At 37.9% G+C, this 26,342-nt stretch overlaps 1 protein-coding gene across 1 annotated transcript; it reads left to right on the top strand.

Moving 5' to 3' along the window:
- LYPLAL1 (lysophospholipase like 1) lies at positions 1 to 26,303 on the top strand. The gene is made up of 5 exons (XM_039697910.1): positions 1 to 303; positions 4,493 to 4,592; positions 14,917 to 15,086; positions 25,324 to 25,439; positions 26,047 to 26,303. Exons 1-5 carry the CDS (start codon positions 219 to 221, stop codon positions 26,284 to 26,286), a joined length of 711 nt encoding a protein of 236 aa, XP_039553844.1. The 5' UTR covers positions 1 to 218; the 3' UTR covers positions 26,287 to 26,303.
- Positions 26,304 to 26,342: the final 39 nt, after the last annotated feature.

Genomic DNA, 26,342 nt, shown 5'->3' on the forward strand with positions numbered 1-26,342 from the left:
CCAGTCCCTGTGACAGCACACTGCTAAATACGGCGTCTGGAGCCAGTCCGCGCTGCCTGTAAAGCTTTGCTGAACCAGCGCAGCAAACCTGGAGTCAAAAACCTCACAGTCCGGTGCCAGCAGGGCCCGGGGTGCTTCCGCAGACCAGCGGGGGCGGAGACAGGGAGACAGCCGGCCCGGAAGCGGCAGGGCTGGCCCGGAGCAGGACGGCGTTGGACATGGCGGCGCCCACAGCGCTGCAGCGGAGCGTGGTGTCCCCAGCGGGCAGGCACACCGCCTCCCTCATCTTCCTGCACGGCTCAGGTGCCTGCTTTCCCTCCCTTCTCTGCCCACTGCTCGTGGGACGGGGCGCTCCGGGGAGCTGGTGAAGCGGGCAGGGTCTGCGGTGCTGCGGGAGGGGCGTGGCCGCGGCGGCCGCCAGGACTGGGGAAGGGCTTTGAGGTGACCCTGTCCCCGCGGCTCTGCCCTCCTCGGGCTCGCAAGGTGGAGGCGGTGGGCGGCAAAGCCGTGTGCGGGTGCCCGGGGAGGGTCCCACAGGGCCGGCGCCGGCTCACCCCAGACCGGCTTCCGTGAGAACACACACGTTCCGGGAGATCGCAGAACGTGCTCGGTTGGAAGGGGCACATCAGGATCATCACACGCCAATTCCTGGCCCTGCACAGGACACCCCGAGAGTCACACCGTGTCCCTGAGAGCACTGTCAAAGGCTTCTTGGACTTGGAAAAGGCTGCCTGGTGCAGTGCTGTGACCGCTGACCTGGGGAGCCTGTTCCAGTACCCAGCCACCCTCTGGGTGAAGAACCTTTTCCTGATACCCGACCTTACACTTCGTACCGTTTTCTCGAGTCGTGTTACTCCCTAAATTGCCCTTCTCAGAGAGTAGCCACATTTGGAGGATGACTTTCACAGTTAAAGTGTCTCTTGCTGTTTTAGAATCTGCATGAGTGTACTGCTGGCAGTCTTTAAAAGCCAGTGTTCATTTACTGACTTCTGATTGTTCAGAAGGGCCCTGTCCATGTCCAGACTGGCTTCACAGCCACACTTTGCAGAGGGGAGTTACCTACATCGGTGACTGGTCTGAGAACAGGAGGGGAGTTTGTGTTTTGGTGGGTTTAATTCCTTAAAAGATGTTTCTAATGAGTTAAATAACCACAAGGTACACATGATGTAAAAAAAAAAAAACATCCAAAAAACCCCAAAAAAACAAAAAAAAAACCACCCCAGTAATCTTAGGTCTTTACTAGATCAAGGCCTTGAGAATTGATACTACTGAGCTGCCCATGTGCATATGGCAACACACTCAACACTTCCCCTGTCTTTTCCTTACTTTTGTTTATAGCTGGTGCTTCTGTTTAGTTTAACAAATATTGTGTCCTTACTAAATTAGTTTCATTTTTATAATCTAGTTTAATTTTGCTTTTTAAAAATTCTATGAGTAAAAGAATGAAAGTGAAAGAGCTTTTGTCTTCAGCTCTCTTGTTAATGCTAATGCTTTAATGCTTGAGGAAATAATTTTCTGTAATGTTGGAGGAGTAAGGCAAGATTATGGTTAGAGGTTGATTCCACATGTGGTTAAAATACTCTACAATTTTCTTTTTTATATATATTATTTTGTTCATAATGTTTGTAATGGGGTGGTTTTATTTGGTTTCTAGCAGTTCCAGAATAGAATTTATAACAGAAGTCACCACAGTGCTGTTGATGTGGGCTGACCTGTAAACTGAACTGTAAACCTTTGTACAGCACTTGTGATGGAAAATGGCGGTCAAACGGCATGAATCCATTTTGTACATAATGCTTGCTCTAGACAAAATATAACAAGTGCAGAATGCAAATGCAAAATGGTATAGAAAAGTATTAGAACAACGTTGGTAGGACACATCAGATTTAGATAGAGGTTCCATTTGGCAGCTTGGCAGGGAAGGGCAAATGAATATAGCAAGTATGTAATAGCTTTTTAGGCTGAGGATTACAGCTTCGTAAATTGTAACAAGCATAGAATCATAGGCTGGAAAAGACCTTTTAGAACATCAAGTCCAACCATTAAGTGTCACTGCCAAGTCCACCACTAAACTATGTCCTTAAGTGCCACATCTACACATCTTTTAAATACCTCCAGGGATGGTGACTCAGTGACTTTCCTGGGCAGCCTGTTCCAGTGCTTGAAAGCCCTTTTGGTGAATAAGTTTTTCCTAATGTCCAGTGTACATGTTACATGTTAAATTTAAACTTTGCATAGAAAGAGAACTTGGAAATACAGCCTATATTTGAAAGGAAAGAAGGTCATATTTTACTTGAGGGAGAAGAAGATAATAAAGCTGCCATCAGTCTTTTTCACTTTGTAAACTGACTCAAAGCAAAATCACCCATGATTTGCTTCTTTTTGTAGTGTTCAGAACATATAATGCTAAAATTTCAAAAGACCCCGAAAGACTAGCATTTCAGGAGGTTTGTTGGCTTTTGTTTGATGTCACAGTCTCCTCTTTTCCTCCCTCTCCTTCAAGTTCTGTTCCTAGCAAATCAAAATACATTATCTGAGCATACAAGTGCTCACATTTGGACCATGAGAGTTCTTGACACAGAAGGTCATAATTAAATTTTCTCTTACTGAGTTTTCTGTGACCTATTCATGGACAAATTCTCTTCAATAACAGTAGAGGTTTCTGAAGATCTTTATGAATTTTAAGATGTGGGAATAAATAGTAGAATAATGATTTATCCTACATCATTAGGGAATTTCTAAAGACGTAAGTCCCGATTCTGTAATCATTCAGATAGTTGGCTGACTTGCATTCATTCCATGTAAGTATTTGCAAGGCCTAGACCTTGGCTAACTGAAAAAAAAAACAAAAAAAACCCAACAAACCAAAAAACCCAGTGTACAGGAAAAAAAGGTGTTAGTTCAAGCCTCCCTAAGATACATTGTTTATAAGTGAGGTCATGAGAGCCTTGAGGAAACCCTTGTGTGTCAAGTGTCTGAGAAGAATCAGAGGTGCTTTTGGATTTCAGATCATAGTAGTTGCATAAGCAAAGTGCTTGTGGGGGTGTGTTCTGAAGCATCTAGTTAAGGAAGTAACTTTGATTTTACTTTTTAACTTTGCAACCCTGTTTTTTGTCACATGGAGTGTTTAGAGTGTCAGAGAACAGTTAGTTCTAGTTATGCTGATTGTGCTTAACGGGAAGAAAATTGCTGGGTTGGAATCTTGGTTGCCTTCTGTTTTAATTTTGAAGATACATTAATTATGTTTTAAATAAAAACCATCTGAATTTTTCTAGAGTGCTTAAGAGCAGGTTTTCTCTATCGGAGAATTACAATACTTTTAACAATGGATTGGTGTATTCATGGGGCATTGTTCAGATGATCCCATGTAATGTGCCAATAAGCTTGGCTAAGGACAGTGGTATTTGTTTCCTTTGGTTTGGTCATTTTATTGAAAAGAATGGGGTGAGTTCTAAAGTCAAACCAAACAACTTGAGCTAAAATAATAGAGAAGATTAGCATTTTGAGTTGACAATATGTGGGAACCTCAACTTCAAGCAAGACTGAAGTCCTATGGCATGAGTGGCAGTAGTGAAATTCCAGTTTACTGAGCCACACTCAATTTTTTAGGTTGAGCATCCTTCCTACTGTAAATTATATTCCTTGATGGACTGGTTTGTTTAAGCTTGAAGTATTGTATTACACCAAGGCCTTATTTGTGCCTGCTCAGGAGAGGGGTGGCAGTGAAATTATGGCTGAAGATACCAGTAGTGAAAAGACAAGCTGTAGACACTGTCTGGTGTATATATATATGTTTATTTAAAAGAAGCAAATGCTATCTACAGAAGAATTCATCCTGTTTGTAGTACTTCAGTCTGTAGAGGTTTTGGCCATAGTCTGTGTTGGTAAGAGTAGGAAAAAAACAGATTTGGAGCAGGTCGCAACTAGTTTTCAAACAGAACTGTGTGATTAAAATTTCTTTAAGAGTCTGCTAGATATTTTAACTGAACCTGTCTCTTTACAAATTGTCTTTTCCCGTAAAGCCTATGTGCAGTGTTAGCATAATTAAATGTGAAGATCTTTTTTACTGGGTTCTGAAGTGGGTTAACATAAAATTCTCTAGTAAAAGTAATTACCTTCTCTAAGGAAGCAACAGTTATTTTACCTCACTTTTTAAGATGTTCGTCAAGATTTTTGTTTATCACTTAAGAGAAAATATGGTAAACTGTAAGTAAGAGAGTAAGACACGAGTAACTTTGTGTCTCTTTGGGAGATGCTTATGTCATTGAATGTAGTAAAGTATTGATTAAACTTATGTTGTGGCATCTCTTAAGTAGTCTTTTTCTAGGAAGCTTTGAATCCATTGGAAAGAGGACTGAAGTTGTTCTAGAAAGTCCTGCTTTAGCATTTTAGCGTATTAACTTCAAAATTTGAAATTAAGTCAATCTGAAGTATATTTGACATTTTATAATTTTCTTGCTAAATAATTCTTGTACTCTTCTGTGTGATACAGGTGATACTGGCCAAGGAGCAAGAGCATGGATAAAACAAATTTTGAATCAAGACATGGCATTCCAACATATAAAAGTAATCTACCCAACGGCTCCTGCCAGGTACCATTTAATATATTGTAACTCTGTTCCAGTGCTATAAAATACAGTTCTGGATATTAGTACAAATTGTCTTAACAATGTACTAATATTTCTCACGTATATACTTTTGACAAAACTGAAGCTCAACCATGCATTGTTGTCCAGAAACTATGATTTTAAGACTCTAAATGATTCCCAGAAGTCACACCTCTATTTGAAATTTGGGTATTGTCCTCATAGTAGCTTTCCATTTCCTTCATATAAATAGAAGATGATCCTGCAATGTGTGTTGTAGTGGAATTAGAGAGTCATGATCCAGATCACAATCTTACCCATAATAACTCCCACATATTAACTATTAAAATACTGTGTTGTATTTAATGCTAGGTTTCAGTACTGAAAGTGGTTGGTCTTTTTGGCAAGTAGGATGTCAAAGATCCTCAGTTCCTGGAGAAAGCACTGGGAATTTGAAAATGCACAGTACTTCTTGTTTGAATCCTGGCCAAACTCTTTCAAAGAGCTCAAGTCTTGTTATTAAATGACACTGTGTATTCAGTGGTAGATGGATGTATAGATAAAATTTTTTTCCTGGAGGAATTTGAAAGTTTATGCAGTCAAACCTAGATGATAAAAGTTGGACAACCTACCCCCATAGGTATAGAAAGGTAATATTAAATATGGAATATATAATTAAGTACATATATTATGTATGTAACATATATTAAATATATAATACTAAATTTCAGAAGAGTGTAATTTTTTTAATATAATTTTTAACGTGTCTGTGGCTCTAAGTTAGGAAAATGTTTCCTTGAAAGGTAATGGGGTTGAGTTTCCTTCTGAATTTGTGCATAAGTGTGGATGAATGCTGAACAGAAAAGGAAATTGTGACATAGACTTTTGAGAAATTTGGAAAAAATTCTTGGAGGTTATAAACAAATATAATAACAGATTTTGTCTGGCACTCACTAGTACATGAAAAAACCCAAACTTTTCCTTGACCGTGTATTTTTTATGGTTTACTTGGGCAGGAAAAGCAACTGAGAGATTGCGGTGAATGTACTTGCTGTGTTACAGAAAAATCAAGCTTGTGAGTGGAAGCTTTTGAAGCAGTATGTTCTGGGTTAGCAGGGAGTGAATCCCATTTTCTGTAAATAATGTGCTTGTTACTTTACAGGCTGAAGTGGTGCTAGAGTTATCAGCAGCACATCCCACATGCTGAGAGGTTCCACTGCTTCCCTCCCAGCACAGCAGGTACTGGGGAAATGCAGGAGGAGCTGCTCCCCTGGGAAGTGATTTCTCTCCCTTCTATTATATGCAGCCAGAGCACCTCAGACCATATCTGCTTGGCCAGTGCTTGACTTCTCCATCTCACTGCACTTCTGAGGTCCAGTGGTTTTTTTATTTGTTCTGGTTTCTTTGGGTAACTACAGATGTAAACGATGTATGCATGATTAACCAGCAACATCTCCTGACTCAAATGAAGGAATTTGGTTTTATCTTATGATTTCGAATTTCAGTGCTTTGCTAAACAGATGAGAAGATACTGTTCTTATTAAAATATGTGAATAAACAGTTTATTTCACTTTCTTTTTTTCAAGTTGAGGTTACTCTTGCTCTTTTCTAGAGCAGGTAGAGTCATGCATGAGCTGATTCAGAAGTGGCTTTTAGCAAAACAGAAAAGTGGTATATTCAAAGAATATAAAATACCCACACTGTTTGTCTTTAACTGGCAAAGCACTCTTGTGTATAGCCCTCTGTTGCTGATAAACAGCCCTAACTGACACAGTAAAATAAAACAGATGCTCCTAAGCAGCTTGCCACTGTTTGCAGCAGTGCTGAAGTTTGTGATGATGCATGTCATTGGTTGAAACCAAAATAAGGAAGCATTTACAGACTTATTTCATATTGTTTTGGTATTCAAGAACAAACCACATTATGCTTTTTTGAAATGGTTTTGTAACAGTTGTCTTCCTTTCTTTCACAGAAAATAAAAGCAAAGCCTAGAACTTCCAGACTTGAATGGCTGACATTAAAGTAATTAAACTTGAATGTATATGTTGGTTTTATTTATATGTATATATGTTTTATATATAAAAACATATATATATATATATGTTATATATATAAACACATATATTTATATGTATATGCATATATGTTTTGATAAGAATTCAAGATGTTTCTGGCAGCAGGGGAGGAATTCAGCATCCTTGTTAATGAGGCCTAATAGCTGGGTGCTTATGGACATGCAGATCTGCTGAGAAGATTCTGAATCCAGGTTCTTTGCCCACACAGAGGCTGGGGAATGTGCTGGCTGAAAGTCAGGCTGCTGAGAGAGAGCCTCTGTGGGTCTCTAACCTGCCACTGCACTGTCAGTGCAAAACTTGCCTGCAGGTTCTTGTGCTGATGATGAAGTCAAAGAAAAGCTTGAAGCTTGGAAACACCCTCCTAGGATTGGCTGATGTGCTCTTCTGGCAAAATACTGTTAATGTGGATGTACTTCATACTCTGAGCTCCTGTCTTTTCTGGGATAACTTTGCACATGCACAGTGAATGTTCTCTGTCAAATCAGCTGTGCCAGTAAAAGCAGGTTTGATGATATAACTGCAAAGCTGGGGGCTTTGGCAGGATAAACTGCATGTCAGGAATACCTCCTCACATTTTTCATGGAAATTAATAGATCCATAGATATATATTCTTCATGTCTGTTCAACAGTTTTGAAAAGCAGTGGAATTCACATTTTTCAACACAACATTGTGGGGTTTTTTGGTGGTTTTTTTGTTTGTTTGTTTGGTTTTTTGGTTTTTTTTTTTTGGTTTTTGTTTTTGTTTTTTTGTGAAGGATGGATTTGGGTTATACTTATGTTTTGGTTAGATTTTATCCCAGGTGCTGAAACATGCATATTTTTAATTTGCACATTAGACATGTTTTGATTCAAGAGTCAATGTATTTGAAAATTATTTTGGAAAACCAATCCAGCATATAATTGGGAAGAATTCTGGAATATGTTCTTTGGCTTCACTAGCATTGATTTCGGCAAACACTAGAGAAGGTTATGGGTAAAATGTATGTTACTGAATTACATTTTATAGAACTGTTTTTTACTCTTCACTATAGGTCTCTGTAAAAAGTCACACTTCTTTTTTTTTAAAGAGATTTTTCTCTTTCTTTAAAAGAGACTTTTCTTTAATAATTTTTGTGATACTCAGGGTTTGCAGAGAACAATCACCTGATGCCCCCTGGACAGGCAGAGTATTACAGCATTTTGTATTAATTATTCCCCATCACATTGGAAAGTGAAATGAGTCTCATGTTTGGTTGTTTCTTGAGCAAAAATAACAGAATGTGGATAGTGAAATTTACAGTTAAAAAAGAAAAACTTGCAAAAATACTAAATACATTGCATAAGGTAAAAAGCATCCTTAGATAAAAATGGAAAAAATATGTGGATTCGAAGACTTGGTGTGATGTAGTGAGAGTACTGATACCTAAATTTGAAATATGTTTGGAAATTAAGTGCATTTTCCTGGGGTATGCAAATTTTGCTTTACAAATTAAAAGCGTTACACATTGCTTGGAGGTTTAGGTTTTCTTTTTCTGTAATATACTGGGATACTTAAAAATGAATAGAGAACTTGTTTTAACTGCATCTAACTTTCTGTCAAGATTAGTGCTTCTGCACATAGATTAAACTTTTTAAACACAACAGAATTCTATTTTCTCTCCGTTGTAATGTTAATATAGATCTTAAAAAAAAAAAAAAACGAGCTCAAATTGGAGCCCTAGTAGCTGATGCAATCCCTAAAGCCACGTCTACAGTAATAGTTTTAAAGGAAAGGGTTTCCTTTTTCCCTTTTTATTTGGGTCAGGATGCCTACAACTTTAAATACCGTTTCAGCTGCTACAATTGTGACTTAAACATTAGGTTTCTATTGAGTTTCTAAATCAGAACTGAATACAACCCAATTTAAACTTTTTTTTTTTAAATAGAAAGTGATAGTTTAAATTGGCATTGTAGGAGCTAACGTGGCAAATCTAAAACCATTTAGGCTCTGCTTGTTTAATACATATACCTTGCCTTCTATAATTCCCTGAAAAAATCTAGGCCAAAGATTCTTTGTGTTGTCTTGCATTCCATTCTGACAGTCCTTCTCTTTTGCAAGTCAAAAAATCAACTATAAATACTACTTTGGCTATTGTATGGATCTTTTTGACATTCACTCAACAAACCTTTCTGTGGGATGTAAGTCTCTGTGCAGAACTTGTCTGGGGTGGGGGGCCCCAATTTATTCTAATTTCCATTATCATTATGTGGCTGGTAAGTACTAAAAGGCCCACTGCTCCATCTTTTCTTCTAAATTCACATCTTTGCTCAGCTCATGGGTGGAAATGAGCTTCATCTCATCATAGTCCCCATCTGGCTCTATCACAAAACCACCAGACAGTTTGGCACCACTGAACTCCACTGGCAGCCTCTGCCTGTGAGAGGCCTCGGATTGGAAAAGCAGCAGGGGTACTGGAGCTCGGACTCAAGATGGATTGGAGGGGAGCATGCACAGTGCCTATCATACTGTTTTTGGCTCAAGCAAATGTTATTAATCCTTGACTTTTGTAAGCCCTAACCTCATTCATAAATTTAACACAAAGGAGTCTTTTTTAAAGGTGGGAGCTTGAGGGAGAAATGGAAAGGTTTGGGTTGGTATCATGGGGTTGTTCTTTCATCTCCTTTAAGTAAAAATTCAGCGTGTTCTGCATAATAATGTTTGAAGTATGCTTGGATAAACTTTCTATTTTCCTTTTATTTCTGCTCTGGAATTAGGTGAGGAAAAGTGCATATATCTAATGCTTACATCAGATGCTAAATAGCACATGGGATGCACTAAATACTTGTCAGAGATAACTGTAGTCATGCTTAGGGAAAACAAATTAGAACACAATGGAAATAATCTTGGATTTCTGATCCCTTTTACTGCATTGTGCTCTTAGGCATTCTTCATCTTGTTTTTCTTCTCTCAACCCTTTTCCAGTACAGAAGAATTGGAGACAGTCGTTTTTATATCAGCCTTCCAGCAAGCAGTTGTGGATTTCTAAGTTATGTGCCATTCTGTGCTCTTGCTTTACAGTCTTTTCAAAGGTTTCTGTGCTTAGCTAGTGTCATTCATACATCCTCAGTGTTGTTTGCCACCAGTTTGTGAAAGATGCCACTTTGAATCCCAGAGTGCCTTTCAGACCCCATAATGGACAACTGATGCAGATTGGACCTTGGTTTGCCTCTTGCCACTTTTTTTCAGTGAATTTGTAAGGCAGCCACTACTGGTTGCTGAGGAACTGGCAATGTGTATTAAAGGTCTTTTATGGTCTTTTCAACCATAAAATTATTGCTGTTCTCTGATTAGTACCAATCCCCAGAATTTACACCACACTCTCAAAAAAAAAAATCCCCCAAACAACGAAACCAACCCAGCAAGCCCACAAAAACAAAGAAACAGAAACAAACTTAATTTCTCCCACTGAGTTTTATGCCAGACTCTGTTGCAGCTCCCTTTGTCTTGAATGAATAACATTTGTCTCAAGTAACAAAAGCTGCCAGCATAGTATTTCTTCAGGTAATCATTCTGTACTGGCTCAGTCAGCTCTCATTTCAGACAATGTGCATCCAGAACAACTCTATCAAAAGCATTTGCATGTGGCTGAGTGAACAGGCACAGCCTTTTCTGGAGAAGAGCCAAAATTGCTCCTCACGGAGATGAGTCTTGCCTTCCTTTTGGTTTTTTTTTTTTTGTTTTTTTTTGTTTTGTTTTTTTTTTAACTATAGTTCTAAGTTAAAGCTGCTTGAATTTTGGACACATCATATGCTCCGTTACCATACCACAAAGCTTCATTGTTGAGATATGCTGACCCTCAGTTTTAGCACAAGATGTACCTTGGACTAGAGTTTCTGATTTATACTTCTTATTTGACTAGCTGGATTCTCTGCTTTCCTCCCCATTTCTTTTAAAATTTGCTTTCTGCTTCAAGCAGATGGTGGGAATTAAAAAGCATATTTTGGACCTAAATTTTCTATTGAAATTCAGCAGTGACATTATGCTGTGGGAGAATTTGGGATTAGGGATTAATTTGCTTTCATTCAAAAAACCTGCCATCAGCTTTAAGAGAGTCAAGACTTGCTTCTAGAACCATTCAGTGTTTTGGATTGGAAGGGACCTTTCAAGGTCATCTAGTTTAATGTCCCTCCACCAACAATAAGCAGGGACATCTTCAACTATATCATGTTGCTTGAAGTCCCATCCAGCCTATTCTAAAATGTTTCCAGGGGTGGGGCATCTGCCACCTCTATTCAGCCTGGATTGGTGTTTTAGTACCCTTCTTATAAAATCCACTCTTCCGTATATCTTGTCAAATCCAACCAATTTAAATTGAAAGTCATTCCCCCTTTTCCTATTGCAGCAGGTCCCACTAAAAGATATGTTCCCATCTTTCTTATAGGTCCCTTTAAGTACTGAAAGGCTTCAGTAAGGTCTCCCTGGAGCTTTATCTCCCTCAGGTTGAACCAACCCAACTCTCTCAGCCTTCCTTTGTGGGAAGAGGTGATCTGATAATTTCTGTGGCCCTCCTCTGGACCAGCTCCAATAAGTCCATGTCTTTCCTGTTCCGAGGATTCCAGGACTGGATGTAGTTCTCCAGCTGGAGTCTCAGCAGAACAATGTGGAACTACTGTGGTGATGTGCCCTGTAGATTTTTTTCAGAGGGGTGCACAGTCTTCTGAAAGAGAACATTACAATTGGAGAGGTCCTACCTCTTAACTGAGAGGAGATGGGTTTAGAAAGCAGGAAAAATTGAGAATTTCAGTAATTTTTTATCGTTCTTTATTTCAATCTTGAAGCTCAGCTTCACTATAAATTTCCAGTTCTGTCTGTCTTTTTGGGAAGTTCTGTCTGGAAGCTTGTAAGCCAGCATCAGAGGTCTGGGTTTATGTGTCTGCTAATGCAGGGTGATCATAGTGCTGAGCATGAAGCAGTGATACAATTGTGCATCAAGAGAAAGAGCTGGGGGAGGAATACTTGCCATTTATCAATGTGCTGTCTCATTTAAAGCAGCTAGAACTGCTGGCTTGTCTTCTAACTTAAAGTGTTGGACTTTAAGTGTTGAAACTAAACCACCTAGTTTTATGTGAATCAGTATGCTAATAGCATCATTTCGGAGATGGAATTTGCCATGGTTTGAGTTCTGAATTTGAACCTTGTGTAGCATCATTGGGTTGCTCTCCATTTCTGTTAAGATAATTTCAGACTAGCTGGCACAATTCTAAACATGAGTAAGAAGGTCTAGAGGATATATTCATGCCTTGGAAAGGTGGAGATAGATGGTGTTGCTGCTACCTACTTTTCATCATGTTTTCTTCATTACTACAGAACTTAGGTTAGCAGAACCTAATCTATCTTGAGTTTGTAAAATCTGTAATGACATGTATTGCTTTGAAACTTTGCAGTGAAATCAACAGTGAAAAATACTTCTGTCTGAGATGGAAAGGATGATAAGTACTTAGATATTACAGGATGTATTTTCCTTTTAAGACATTGAAGTGTTGTGGAGGATCTTCTTGAGACTGCACTCTCACGAAAGAGATGTATTGATCTACAATGAAACCCTTACAAATAGGAACTATAAAATAATCAGGAAACATGATTTAGAGTGATTTGGGGGTGTTGGGAAACATTTGAAAGATTCGAATCCTCCTGATACCTGCAGTTCCTTAAACAATGTTTGATACTAGCCATGTCTCCTTTGCTGTCCATTCTCCTAACTTTTAAATGTTAAGAAAGAAATTCATACAAATTGAACTTTCTTTCAAGTGTCTCTTAAAAATGGATGCAAGTTTGGAAGCTGGATTTACACAGAGAGAGGATTCTTGATTCTTGTTTTCTTATATGGATTTGAATCTTTTATGTGCTCCAGAACAAGCAAAACATACTCATACACACCCCTTAAAACCAAATAAGAAAAAATGTCCACACAACTTGGGGGGGCTCTGTATTTTCATTCCCACTTTCAACAGCACACAGTTTTAGAGACACAGGTCTTTATTCCTAGTATCATTTTTAAAAGAGAATAAAGAAAATGAGGCATATATGGACTGATGGTATGAGTTTTAATTAAAATGAAGAGAGCAAAAAAAAATTACTAAGTTGAAGCTGATTATTTGGTCTGGCATTGTCCTTAACTGACCATGTTAATCTTGTTGGATGGAGTTTCCACTGCACTCTGTATTTTTTTTTGCTTTTGCATATTTTCAGTCTAGCTTCTCATGTCACTGTAACATAGGGGGGTTTTTTTTTGTGGTTTAATTGTATGAAAAAAAATTGGTGCTGTATTCTTGGAGCTTTACAGATGGTTCCATGCCAAACATATTTGTTTACCGTGGTAATGTCTGAGTTGTAGTGTGCCAGCTAATAAAGGGATTATTTAAAGAAAAAGGTGAATGACTAAAACAGATGTGCCAGTTGGGTGAACCATTAAAAGAATCTTACTTCCCAGTTTTATGTAAAGGTTATTTTTAATGCATTTTTGAGAAATCAAGAGTGCTTGCAAGGATGTTTTTGGGGCAGCTGAAAGCCACTTGTCTGTTTGCTTGGGGGTCTTTTCCTGTGGGCTTGAAAGACATTGGTCTTTCATCTGCCTTATGAAGAATTAAGAAAAACAGCAGGTAAAAGTCCTGAGTTTCAACATTTGATCAAGTATTATAATCTCATGATGAATTTTGATCTGTTTTAAATGTCATGAGCTTGTCATTTAGTTGTGGGGAAACATGTTTTAATATTTATGGAATGTAAAAGTAAAGTGCTGTAATGCAGTATATGAATGCATCTATGTTCCATATAAATCCTGGAGGTAAACCTGCTGTAATAATAAGTCCAGGTCAGCCTGCTGTAGTAAAACCTTTTGCACCTTTTCTTACACAAATATTAGGTACTCTGACTTTACTAGAAAATGAAGCACTCTGGCTGCTAAGCATTTTAACCAGGATTGATGTGAAAGTGTTTGAGAGAAGCTAAAATAATGGATTAAATGCTGCTTATGCAGGCATTTTGTGTGTTGTACATCACATTGTACATCACATGACAACAGGCAGAATAAAACCTATGTTCTCTCATTTTTTACTTTTATGACTGAATAGTCCAAATAAGTATTATCTTGAGCACTCATCTTAGTGGCAGTACTGGTTTAGAAATAGCTGTTTGCATATGTGAAGCCTCTCTGGTGTTAATAAAGGCAGAATTTGTTCCTTCATTAAAAATAACTGAATTAGTGGCTTTCTCATTTTAGGTTAGTTGTGGCTTTGTTTAATCCTAGCATTGAAAAAATTCCAGAGACAGCACAGAAGTCAACTTTAGCATTTTCAGTGTGTTCCCATCCAGAAATGTATCAAAAGCTGTCTGTTTTGTGGATGGTGATTGTAATCTGATCTAAGCTTAAGTAAAAGTGAAGAATTTGCCCTGGTTGAACATAACAAATAAGGGTTTCAAGAGGCTTTGTTCGAGATGATCAATCTCATAGCAGTATGTTTTTTAATATATTGTAGAGCCATTGCAAGGCAATTAGATCACCTTTCTTGGGATTTCAGGGCTCTATTAGTCATCTTCATTTAAAACCAAAGAAAAGGCTTTTTGAATTGAAGTTTTCTTGATTATCTAGCATTTGGGCAGCATGTTGAAGCACTTAAAATAACATTCTGACAACACATTATTATGGGTAGGAGTGTCATAACTCTTGTTTGTGTACCAGTTCAGTAAGCACATGGCATTTCTTTCAGTTATGTTTATGAGATACCTGCCCCATTAGGATATGGATGGCTGTGTTTATTTGACAGAAAGAAAAATTGGCAAGTTTTTTTTTAAATACCTAGAGGTTCATAATACCCATCCCCTGTCAGTTTTGTCAAGAATTAGGCAATTGGATTCCATAAAGTTAGCTCCTGCAAAACTGTCTTGTTTAGAAGTTACTTCAGTTTGTCGTATTCCAGCATGGATTTCAACCCTAACTTTGTTAAGGATTAGGAACTTCTTGACAGACTTAAGATTTAAAATGTTTAGCTGACCTAACCAACCTTAACATTGAGCTGGCTGAAGATTGCTTTTTACATTGTTTCCAAATATTGGCTTCATTCTTGAAGGACCATGACTTTCAATGAAAGGAAATGCAATGTGACTGGATGTAAATGCAAAGAGGTTTATTCTCTCCTTTGCTGGAGATACACTGAATTTTTTTATTTAATACATATGATCAAGGCATTTGATCATGTGCTTGTTTAATCATGTGTTTTCTTTCCTTCCACCACTCTAGGCCATATACACCTATGAAAGGAGCCTTTTCCAATGTGTGGTTTGACAGGTATAAGATCTGTAATGACTGTCCTGAACACATTGAAAGCATTGATTCCATGTGCTGGGGCCTTACAGACCTGATCAACGATGAGGTTAAGAATGGTATTGCCAAGAACAGGATACTCATAGGTAAGATATTTATTTATAATGTGTTTATTCTAATATATTTTTAATGGTTAAGAGATTATCTTCTTTGAATTTGCTCTATCCTGAAGGGTCATGAGCATGGATTGAAACTGCTGAACAGCCTTTTCAGTAACCTATCCTCAGCAATATTGAATCCTTATTTAAACCCATATCAGGTGGGGAATGTGGCTAACTGTAAGCAGTATCCTCAAAATGTAAACCAATTTTTATTTTCAACAGTCATTTGTAATCCTTATTTAAAATAGAGTGGGCAATGATTTACTTTGAGAAGTACATAGTTTTACTATTTCCTTTAAGCCCTTTTCAAGGATGGAAAAGTACACTTTCCAAAAATTACATGCATTTTGGAGAATGGAGATGTAGCATATAAATAATCATGAACTTTTCCTTACTGCTCTAATCATTTTGGGTTAAATTAATTCATGCAGGAAAAATGTGCATGTTACATAGCACTAAAGGTTGACACTTGATAACAAATGAAGTATTAGCTGTAATAGGTCATATGTGTCTATCTTTATTTCTCTTTCCACAAATTTCCAGTAGCTTTCACAGTACTTCAGTGAAATAGATGGTGAGATATTGAGGCACAGGAGTTGAGGGTGATGGAATAGCCTATGGCAGAGAGGGAATGAGAATTCACAGGTCTGTGGCTCCTTGTTCAATCTCTAGATAATCACAGAATATTTTGGGTTGGGGAAAAAACTCTTAAAGTGGGATCTTATAAATGGTCCAGCTCATGTCCAGCTAAGTCGTGCCATCAAAATCTTGTGTGGCCAAGCCACTACCATTCAGCCTGATGTGTTTTCCTGGTCTAGCCCCATATTGCTCTGTGAAGGCCTGTGCTTTGTTCCCTTTCTGGCTCATTGCGCTGGCTGCAGAGTGAATGCATTGTTTTGGATGGCTGTCAACAGAGTCCCTTTGATCTGTCTTTCCTGTGTTGTAATACCTGCTGGTTTGGAAGGAGCTGGATAAGTGCAGGTGCTTTGCTGTTGAGTGAGCTGAGAGATGCTCTATGTACAGATCCAGTGTGCTACTAGGCTGTTTTCCTTTCCTCTGTAGCCTTCAAAATTGGAAATAGCCAGACTGCAAAATAAGAAGGTTGTTTTCCAAGTCATAAGCAGAGAAAGGAAGTTGGCATGCACTGAGTGTTTCATCCCATAGATTCTTTGGAAGTCCCCGTCTCTGTGTGTTTGCATTCCTCACATATAAATCAGAAATAACTGTACTTGTTTTGTCACTCTTGAGAGCTCTGTTTCCCCACCTGACAGAGACTACAAGCCTACATCCTCGTGGTGCAGTCCAATATTTATGCAAGAAGCAAAATAAGGCAGCCCTGAGTTACTTCGTCCAAAGTACAGAAGGGCATTCATGCACATGCATAAGGAACTTGGTAGTGGAAAGTTGTATCACTTGTGGCTGTACAAGATTAAGTGTTCTTCCACAAGAACTTTGTGTCTTTTCTGTGCTGTTTTTGATGATTAACCAGTGTGTGATGCAGTGAAGAATGAAACCTAGGGATCCTCTAAGATCTCTGTGCATAAAGGTGACATTAATCATCCTAGGACTTTGTGCAAATAATTGCCCATCTTCTTGCAGGTTTTTTTTTTTTTTTTCTTACAGGAAATTAGGACTTTTGTCAAGGTACTCTGCAGATTTATAGTATTCAGCCTGGAGAGCAGAAGGCTCTGGGGAGATCTTGCAGCACTTTGCAATACCTAAAGGGTCCCACATGAAAGCTGGGGAGGGAGTTTTTACACGCCATGTAATGATAGGACAAGGTGGAATGGCTTTACACTGAAAGAGAATAGGTTTCGATTAGATATTAAAAAGAAATTTGTTACTTTGAGGGTGGTGACACACTGAAGGAGATTGCCCAGGGAAGCTGGGGATATCCATCCCTGGAAGTGTTGAAGGCCAGGTTGGATGGGGCTCTGAGGAACCTGGTCTGATGGAAGGACTTCCTGCCCATGGCAGGGGGTTGGAACCAAATTATCTTTGGAGTTTCTTCCAACCCAAACCATTCTGTGATTTTTTGATCAAAAGAAAATACGAGGCCAAGTCAGTATGTCTGCACCATAGTGTAATGTCCACTCAAAAAGGATAAATGTGTGGCCTGAATTTTTTCTGAGTTTAGAAGACTGGTGTACAGGACATAATGGAAGGTTTGGTTACTTGCTTAGAATGTCAGATAACTAAGTTCTGTCAGATCTTTTTAGATTTCTCTTGGAAAATGTCAGGAATATCCATCTGGTACAATAAGATGAGGCCTAAGGTAACAGATGGTGTGCAGACAGGGGTTTGTCACTGCTGGTACCATGAAGCTGGAGGAGGCAGCTTTTGTAAGGCAAAGGGAAAAAGTAAGACATTTATAGCAGGGGAAGCCAGGGTAAAATTTTGCTATGAATTCATAGTGCATTCAATGCTGTTGAATCATGTTGGAGATCCATAACGGTATATATCTTATTATGGAAAACAGAGTCAAAATATTAGAGAGAAGCAACTGGAGAACTTGGGAGTCTGTGAAGAACAGTGGGGGCCTTTTTGGGGAGGGTCACAAAAACCAAACAGCAGAGCAGTCATATGAAGGTATTTATAGGGAATGAAATGCTCCTTAAAGGGTTGAGGAGAATTGGGTTGAGTGACCATTTTGTAGTAAGTGGGAGTTTTAATGACTGGAAGGAAAACAAAATGAGTATAAGGAGTGTAACAAGATTGAAGGTTATGGTTTTATATGGAATAGAGGACTAGAAATTACAGGCTGAGGGTGAGTGTCAGATGTTGTTGGATGAGGATGAGTGAGGTGTTAGGTGAGCAAGAAGGTGGGCAGCTGCTGACAGCTCAGAGGTGTGGAATAAGAAGCCAAGATCTGAGCGTACTGTGCAAAGGTAAGCGAGTGGGAAGAGATGGGGAGCAGCAGTGCAGTGGGCTCTCAAACATGGAAAATGAGAAGCCCGGCACCTGGTGTTGTGGGGGATGATTCCCCTTCTTGAGCCTTTCAGACTTTCCACAAAGCTCAAGATAGTGGGACAGTAATAGCATTTTCTCTGAAAGAAATTGTAGCTTGCATTGTTTGCTTCGATATCTCTGAAATTCACAAGTGACTGCTTGCAGAACACAACTCTAAAGCTGAGGATGGAGTCCAGGTTGTACAGTGCTACTCCTCTCTTCCTTATCAAGGAACATGCTGGTGCAGCCTTGCTTTTAACAGCTGCTCTATGAATCTACTTCTAAAGAAATAAATTACTTAGTTTGCTGGATCTAAAGGAAGTCTTATTTTTAAAATATCCATATTAATTTTGTGGTATGGTTTCTCTACCCATTCTTATCTCCTAACAGTTTAATGAGTTGCTTTCCTTTTAACACAAGTCTTTTGAAGGAAGTAGACTTCTGATTAAGCTTTATTTCCCTTGACCTTGGAGGAGGAAGGAAGGGAGACTAGCAGCAATACATAATTATTAAAAAAAAATTATATCATCCCCAGAATTTGATAATGGTACTTAGGTTTTAGCCAGACATTCTTGTTGAGTTACTCTTACTGATCTTCCTGGCTCAAGCACTCCTTGTAAATAGTCCTGTAAGTAGGTTTGTATTGACTTTGGAGATAAAAGAGTGTTATAAATTTAGTCAAATTTTGACACTTTGAGCATTGATGATAACCTTTCTTTAAAAACAAGATGTATTTATTCTTTATAAATGCCTGAATTCTCTGCTAAATTGGCCAAACAAGCCACAGTTTAAAATGTGGGACAATAATTTCTTTTTCTGTCTAAAGCTAAGTTGGTTTTTCAGGTGGCGGTGGTTTTGGTTTTTGTTTTCTTGTGCTGGTTGTTCTGTTGTTTTGGTTTTTTTTAACTGCTTCCATAGTGACAGTGCCCTGTAAAACAAGTCCACTTCAGTGAAAACTGTTTAAGATTTCAACAATCTTATTTGAGAATATATTAGAAACTCTTGAAAGAAATGGCCCTCTCATTTTTTTAGCATTTCAATAGGGCTTACTGTAGTCAACTACACTTTGGTGAAAGGCATTCCTTTTGTTCTTTTTTTGTTCTTAATTTAGCAGTGCTTTCCTGCTTTCACAGGTCACTTTTTGTGTAGTGCAGAAGTGCTGATTCAAGCACGTTGGTCTCTGCCACCTGTAGTCACTTGTGTAAGCAGCCAGTGAAAATAAACTTTCCAAAACAGTCCTGTAGATCTGACTAAATGCCAGAAAACACATGCATGATTCCTGACCCCTTGTGCTGTAACAATAACACAAGACACACAACCACTTTTTATTTATTGCTAGACTTCTTACATAGCTACTGAACCACGGTGGAAGTAACATGAAAGCTCTGTGCTTTTTGTAAATATTAGCATTTCCTTCTCTCTCAGTGCGTGTGAGAATGGGATGGGGGGGGAAATATCTTGGCTTTGACACCCCAGAGAGCGGATCCTGTAAATACATGGAGATAAAAACTTCCAACAATAAATCGTTGAAATGTTGAGCCATCTATTTCATCCACAATCTTGGCACTTTATGCTTTTGGCTTCTAAGCCTTTTGCTGTCACTCATATCTTGTATCTACTGTCTTTATTAGGAGGATATTGTCTTCCATTCAGAGGTACTTCCTGCCTTGTTACAGAGTAAATTTTTGGGTTTATTTTGCTGTTTGTCTCTGCAATTCAAATGAGATTTCTTTTTCTGTACCTCCCATTACATGGCTTTGTGGTTTTTCTAAATTGTGCCTGAGATGCTGGACTGAAAGCAGTACTGTTGGTCCATTTGCCCCATAATACCTGCAACATTTTGTTAATTTTCAGTGCATCATGTAAATTTGCCTTGCATTTATACTTTGAGGTAAATGTTTGCTCCTCTTGGTTTTGGGTTTGGGTTTTTTTTGTATCTGAACTGACCATGTGTCTCTTTGGGATCTCTACTACTCTAGCTCACACATCAGAAAGGAAAAAGAGACATTAACAAATTAATCTTTCTGTTTCCTTCATAAGTCTTTCGGTAGGAGGTACAATGCTAATTTTAACCAAGAGGAGACCATTACTTGTTACTTTGTTTCCCAATATGTGATGGTGTCAATATTAATGTATCTAAAGACTCTGAAAGATGACACATTCCCACTATGTTGAATGACAGGTTTAGTAAATGACAGTGAAGATTAGGAGTAATTAAGACTCACAGAAGTAAACTAATAAAATAATTCAAAAATAATTCAAAAATAATTTAATCATGATATTGTCATTGCATATAAGATAATGACTTTGGTAAGAAAATAATTATAAAGTGAATTGAGTTCTGATCTTTTCAGCCTTAGTGAGAACTCTGTTGAAAACATGTCCTAACTCATCTTTAATGAATGCCTGAATTCAGTGCAAAATTAAATGGATGGATGGGCTTTTAGAATGCTTGAGAATTTGTGCAGACATGCCACAGGGTACAAATTAACCTGTACTTTCTTCACAGTTGTGCCAACAGAATTCATAGATAAGTGAGATTTCACAACATTCGCTATTCCATTGTCATGTGCCAGTGCAGGCTCAGCTCTATTTAGGCAAATCCTTACCATTGCTTTTCTGAATTCTAAAGAGTCTCTGCTAACAGAAGGTTCGCAGCTCTGCAAAACTTGTTTCTGTGCATCACTACTCTTTGCTTTAGAGAGCTATTTTCCACTTTCCTTCCTGTGATTCAGTTTAGAGTCACAAATACTGTGAACATAAAGGATAGGTTGTTCACTTCCTTTTCCCCATGTTGTGCAGTTATGCTGACTGTAAAAATGACAGGTATGTGTTGCGGCTGGACTGCTGTCCTCTCCAGAAAGAACTAAAAAAACACATTGGGTAAATGAAGCAAGCCATAGATTGGCAGAGTAACATCTTAATAAAAATTGATTCAAGACTTTTCATGGATTTTATTTTCCTTCCAGTGCTAAAAATTATGATCCCTTAGGTACACGTTAGGTTCCCCTCTATTACCTGTAACAGTTGAAAATAAAATGTAACTGCTTCTGGTTTTACTGTGAGTTGATATGCTAGAAACAATAGTACACTTGTTTTTACAAGAAAGTGGTGAAAGTCGTACCACTTAAATATGCATTTCAAAATGTGTTTAGACTGGTGAGAAAGTTGGGGACCAAATTAATTCACGTTCCTAACAAGAGCAAGTGGCTGAGCCACTCAAGGGAAGCTGCCTTTGTTCTTGTAAAGACTCTCAAGTTTGTTGCTCTTGTAAAGACTAAGTAACAACCAGAATAACAAGGCTATCAAAGATAGAAACCATTCTTTGCAGTTCTGCTGGTGTTGTGTAAGGTTTAGGTTTGATGAAGTTTCATTAAGAGATGAAGAAGAGAAAATCACTGCTGTGAAGAAATTCACTTGAGACAAACCACATGTTTGTGTACCTAACGCAGGAGCAGTGTTCAGGGAGTTCTGTGGAGAAGGGAGTTTGCTGTTCCACTGGCATTTGTACTCTTTGCTGAGATTGATTTGTGAACATGGTTAAATGTATATAATACTTCCATTAATTGATGCAAATGGAAGGTCAAAACAGAAAATCAGCTTCTTAGCAGATGATGTGTAGAACAAGGTTGTGCTGTTACTGTTAATAGAAGGTAAATCACAAAGTCCCTAGGGAGAGGAGAAGGTAAACTGGAATGTAGCTTTAAGGAGAAATTTCTGATAACAAATCGATTAAAGCAACTCTAAGTTGAAATACTGAAAAAGGAGAAATTGAGAATGAAAAATGCTGTGAGAATGGAATGAAAAGGAAGCAAGAGTATGTAATGTATTATAATAATATCAGAACAGGCCAAGACAATTTCTCACCGTGCTATTGTAGTCTTATAAAACAGAAGAGTGTTTGTCATTTGCAGTGCTGGCACAGGCACTGTGTACCTTGACACTTTGTTACCAAAGCTGTACTGACAAATGGGTAGAAATACAGGAAAGATGAAGAACAACTAATACAGAGAAACTAGTGAAGAAATATTGCTTAAAACAAACACCCCAAACTGCACTCCTACACCCAAGTCCAAATCCTAATCTCATAAACATCTGGGGTTTAGCTTCTCTTGTTCTTTTTTTTCTTCAAAATTTATGCACCAGGTATGATTCATAACTATTTTTTTCCCCATGGCTGTGATTTCTAGTATGGCAAGCACCTTTGAGCAAATGTTAAAGTTTTACTGAAAAGAGTGAAAAAGTGATGTTTGTTGTTTTCTAATTCCATAATCATTATAACAAACGGACTAAGGCATTTCATAGTCAGGTCTGTATGATTCAGAATGCACTTCACAATGTCAAACCTCTGTGTGCTAGAGAGCTGTTTTTTCTGTGAAGAAGATTGAACACCTAAAGAACTTTCTGAATTCAGGAATAGCTCATTGCAGCCACTAAAGTGATGCATGGGGAGAAGGCAAATTTTAGCCTTCTCTTATGTATACAGGAAGGAGATACAAAAGAAATCTTTGTGCTGGATAATAAAGTTTGTCTTTTCTGAGAGTCAGACACAGACATTGTTAGACAAAGTATAAAGAAACAAATAAAGCCAAAGTTTGACAGTAGATAAATACTTGGTTTCCTGAACCCCATATAATATTCAAGTGTCATCAGGGACCAGATTATCATTTCAGGCAAATATAAATGGGAAGCAAATGAATACAAATCAAGATCTTTTACAAAAGTGACGTGGAGTTTCGTTTAAAAGGCTCCTAAGGCCATTTACAAGGAATATTTTACCACTGGAAAATGGCAACTGTGGTGAGGATTTCTGTTTTATGCAATCAGGAATAAATTCCATATGAGAAATTCCGTTTCCTTGCACATTGTGTTACATCGTCCTGTGCCTAAGATTACCTGAATTTAGTTACAGATTATATTCCAGAAAATAATGTTTTAGTTTTAGTAAAGTATTGCATGGATGTTTCCTTCTGATTCAGATTCTTTAATTTGGAAGTGTGATGATTGTGTGATTTCAGCCGATCTTTCTCAGCTGTCAAATTGAGTCACAAGCAGCTTTCTTCTTATTGCAAAGGGGTATTACCTAAAAATCAGCACTACACTGAAACAGATTTGAAGTCATAAATGCATCCTTGAGTGAACTTTCTCTGCAACTGGAAGTGCTTTACATAATTGAGTCTTTTGTGTCTGCTCCCCTATTAGTCTACACATAAAACCTCCTTTGTGAGTCAGGGAAGTTAACACAAAGAGTTAGGTGCTTTCCTGAACTGGCATCCTGAGCATTGTTGAGCTAACTCTGTTAAACTGTTGTGAAGCATTAATCACAGTTCTCATTAAAATAGGCATGAGGGGAAAACTGAAAGTGAACTTAATTCTAAATTTAAGGCCTACTGCACAGCCTTTATGTGTCTTGCAAGTAGATTGGTCTCAAGTAGAGAAGTAGATTGGTGAGGACCTTGCAATGTTCTGCCCATCTAAGGATGAAATGTTGCTGTGTCATTTTGATTTTGTCTAACACTCCTGACACAATCTGCTTAACAATGCTGTACAGTTTATGTATTCTTCATGCTGAGATCATCTGTATACATATACTGTTGTGGTTTGTTTACACTCTGTCATTTAATACCATTGTTTTGTGTAATATCTATACTTCCCTCTTATTTTTTCTTCATCCAAAATTTGAATTCTTGTAGAAGTTCTTGACTGAGAATGTCTTTTATGTGGTATGTGAAACATACATTTATACTGAAATGGTTCTTGCAATTGAAAACATAGTCTGCATCTATAAATGCTTATTCAAATTGTTGGTTTTGAAGCATTTACCATATGGCATTTACTCAGGGATTGTCATGGTATCAGGTGATAAACTTCAGGTATTCCCAAGCAAATCAAATTCAAAGAGCTAGTCCTTTGTATTGCATTTTCTTGTAGTAGTTTGAGCTACATGAAAGAGCCATTACCTAATATTTTTCTAAACAGAAGGTGACTGCATTGTCAAAGACTGCTGGTGAGTAATTGCACACAGTGTGCCAGATTGTGACTAACTGGGTACAAAATTTTAAGATTAAATCATTTACAAACTAGTAATGACTTTTCAATGCAGCTTTTCTTCCTGTAATCTGAAATACTTAAAATGGACTTATTTTTATTTGTTGACAAAGCATTGTCTGTATTTATTTGTAAGGAAATGCAAAATGGTCTCTTAGAGTACAAGTGCTTCTTTTGGGGTTTGGGGATGACAGCACTCTTCAGAATGATCAAAAGGAAATTAAATAAGTGACCAGATTGTCCATAAGAAAATAAAGGAAACATCACCCTATTCATTATTTGGATACAGTCAATATAATGGCCTGTCTACTGTGTCCTTGTGAAGTAATGTGGTAGTCTGGATTTCTTTCCCAATGCATAAGCATTTGTCACATAAAAATAATCCCTGAGGAATTATCTTTGGTAAGGAGTTAGTGTAGTTGAAGAGACATATAGATCACAAAAGGTCATTAATTCAGAGATCCTGTTAGAGCTCATGGGGGAGTATATTGCATTTGTTCCCTATTTATTATATATCCCAAGGTATAGCAACAAAAATATCCTCAATGCTAGTTTAATGTGAATGCTCATTGGTTATGTACAATAGAGATCTTTCATGTGTGAATGCTGCTAGCCTAGGGGGGAAATTTGAATACAAAAAGCAGTGAGAATTAGCTGTTCACAGGGTTTTATTTTGTTAATATCAGCATATGTATGGCCACAGTATTCATCTACCTGATAGGGACCATACAAAAATGGCTTCTGAAGTAATGGCATAATGGCATTTTTTTTCTCTCTCAGTAATGAATCTTCAGCACTGCTTTAGCTATCCAGTATCTTGATTACATCATGTTTTGATTTAGACCTCAAGTTATGCCACATAAGGTTCAGGTTGGACATCAGAAGGAATTTCTTCACAGAAAGGTTGTTAAACATTGGAATGGGCTGCCCAGGGAGATGCTGGAGGCACTGTCCCTGGAGGTGTTCAAGAAATGACTGTATGTGGAACTTGGTGCAATTGTCTACTTGACAAGATGGTGTTCGGTCACAGGTTGGGTTTGATGGTCTTAGAGGTCTTTTCCAGCCTAAGTGATTCTGTGATTCTAAAATCTTTTTAATCTTTATAATACTCAAGATGTGTTTTTTGTTGTATTACGTAAAGAAACAAGTCTGAAGATAATAAATTGTACATTGGGTTACACAGACATAGAAAAATCCAATCCTTGTTTCTTTTGTTGCATCCTAGGAGGCTTTTCAATGGGAGGTGGAATGGCAATGCATTTGGCCTTTAGGTTTCATCAGGATCTGGCAGGAGTCTTTGCCCTGTCTAGTTTTCTGAATAAAGACTCTGCTGTTTACCAGGTGAGTGTGTAGTAGATGTTACAGAAAACATGCTTAGCTGCATGAAAAATAAGGTGATTAAAATTCATTATACATATTTACACATCTGAGGCATTTGATTCACATTCTAAACTTATGCCATTTACGGAAAAATAGATAATCAGTATATTAGGAAAGCGAGGTTTTAAAGCTGTCTTTAAATAATGTACTAGTGCACTTTTTTTGCACAGACAGTACAATATTAAAGCATAGAAAGAGACTAACAAATTAAATGTTTTGCTAGTTGTCCTTAATTGTTAAAGATTCTGTGTAAGTGTAACTATTCTTTGAAAATGTGTGATGCGTTATAATACTCATGAGCTTCATTTGCTGTCACGAATTTTTTTCTATTTCTCTTGTGTGGAGAGGGGTATAGACCTTAAATTAAGCCCTCTCATTTGTCAAGAGTTATTGTATTGGAATTTGGAGGGCAGTTTTTTCCATTATTTCCTTGTTTACTTCTATAGAGATAGTACAATATGACCCCTAAAATGTAGATCAGTAAGTGCAATAAGTTATCACCATGTAATTGTAAATATTCTTTCTATATTTTTGGCAGTATGTCTGACAGTGTCTTCTTTCTATCTAGGCTTTGAAAAGAAATGAAAGTGCTCTTCCAGAATTATTTCAGTGTCATGGAACTGCTGATGAGCTAGTTCTCTACTCATGGGGTGAAGAGACCAACAAGATGTTAAAATCTCTGGGAGTATCAGCATCGCTTCATACTTTTCCAAACCTCAATCATGAGCTGAACAGAACTGAAATAGAAAAATTAAAATCCTGGATTGTAAAGAAATTGCCTGTTGAAGCACCAAAGGCAAATGAATAAATGAAAATCCAGCCTCATAGGTTCTGATTTTTCATAGTTTTAAAATCATGTGTGAC

Source organism: Passer montanus, unplaced genomic scaffold, assembly GCF_014805655.1.
Source record: "Passer montanus isolate IOZ18808 unplaced genomic scaffold, ASM1480565v1 scaffold12, whole genome shotgun sequence".
Lineage (NCBI taxonomy): Eukaryota > Metazoa > Chordata > Aves > Passeriformes > Passeridae > Passer > Passer montanus.

What these genes read in the sequence shown, in the direction of transcription:
- LYPLAL1 (XM_039697910.1), top strand. Translation starts at nt 219, where the DNA reads ATGGCGGCGCCCACAGCGCTGCAGCGGAGCGTGGTGTCCCCAGCGGGC. An exon ending in TACCCAACGGCTCCTGCCAG is followed by an intron (nt 4,593 to 14,916) that starts GTACCATTTAAT and finishes CCACCACTCTAG; the next exon opens with GCCATATACACCTATGAAAG. An exon ending in AAGACTCTGCTGTTTACCAG is followed by an intron (nt 25,440 to 26,046) that starts GTGAGTGTGTAG and finishes CTTTCTATCTAG; the next exon opens with GCTTTGAAAAGAAATGAAAG.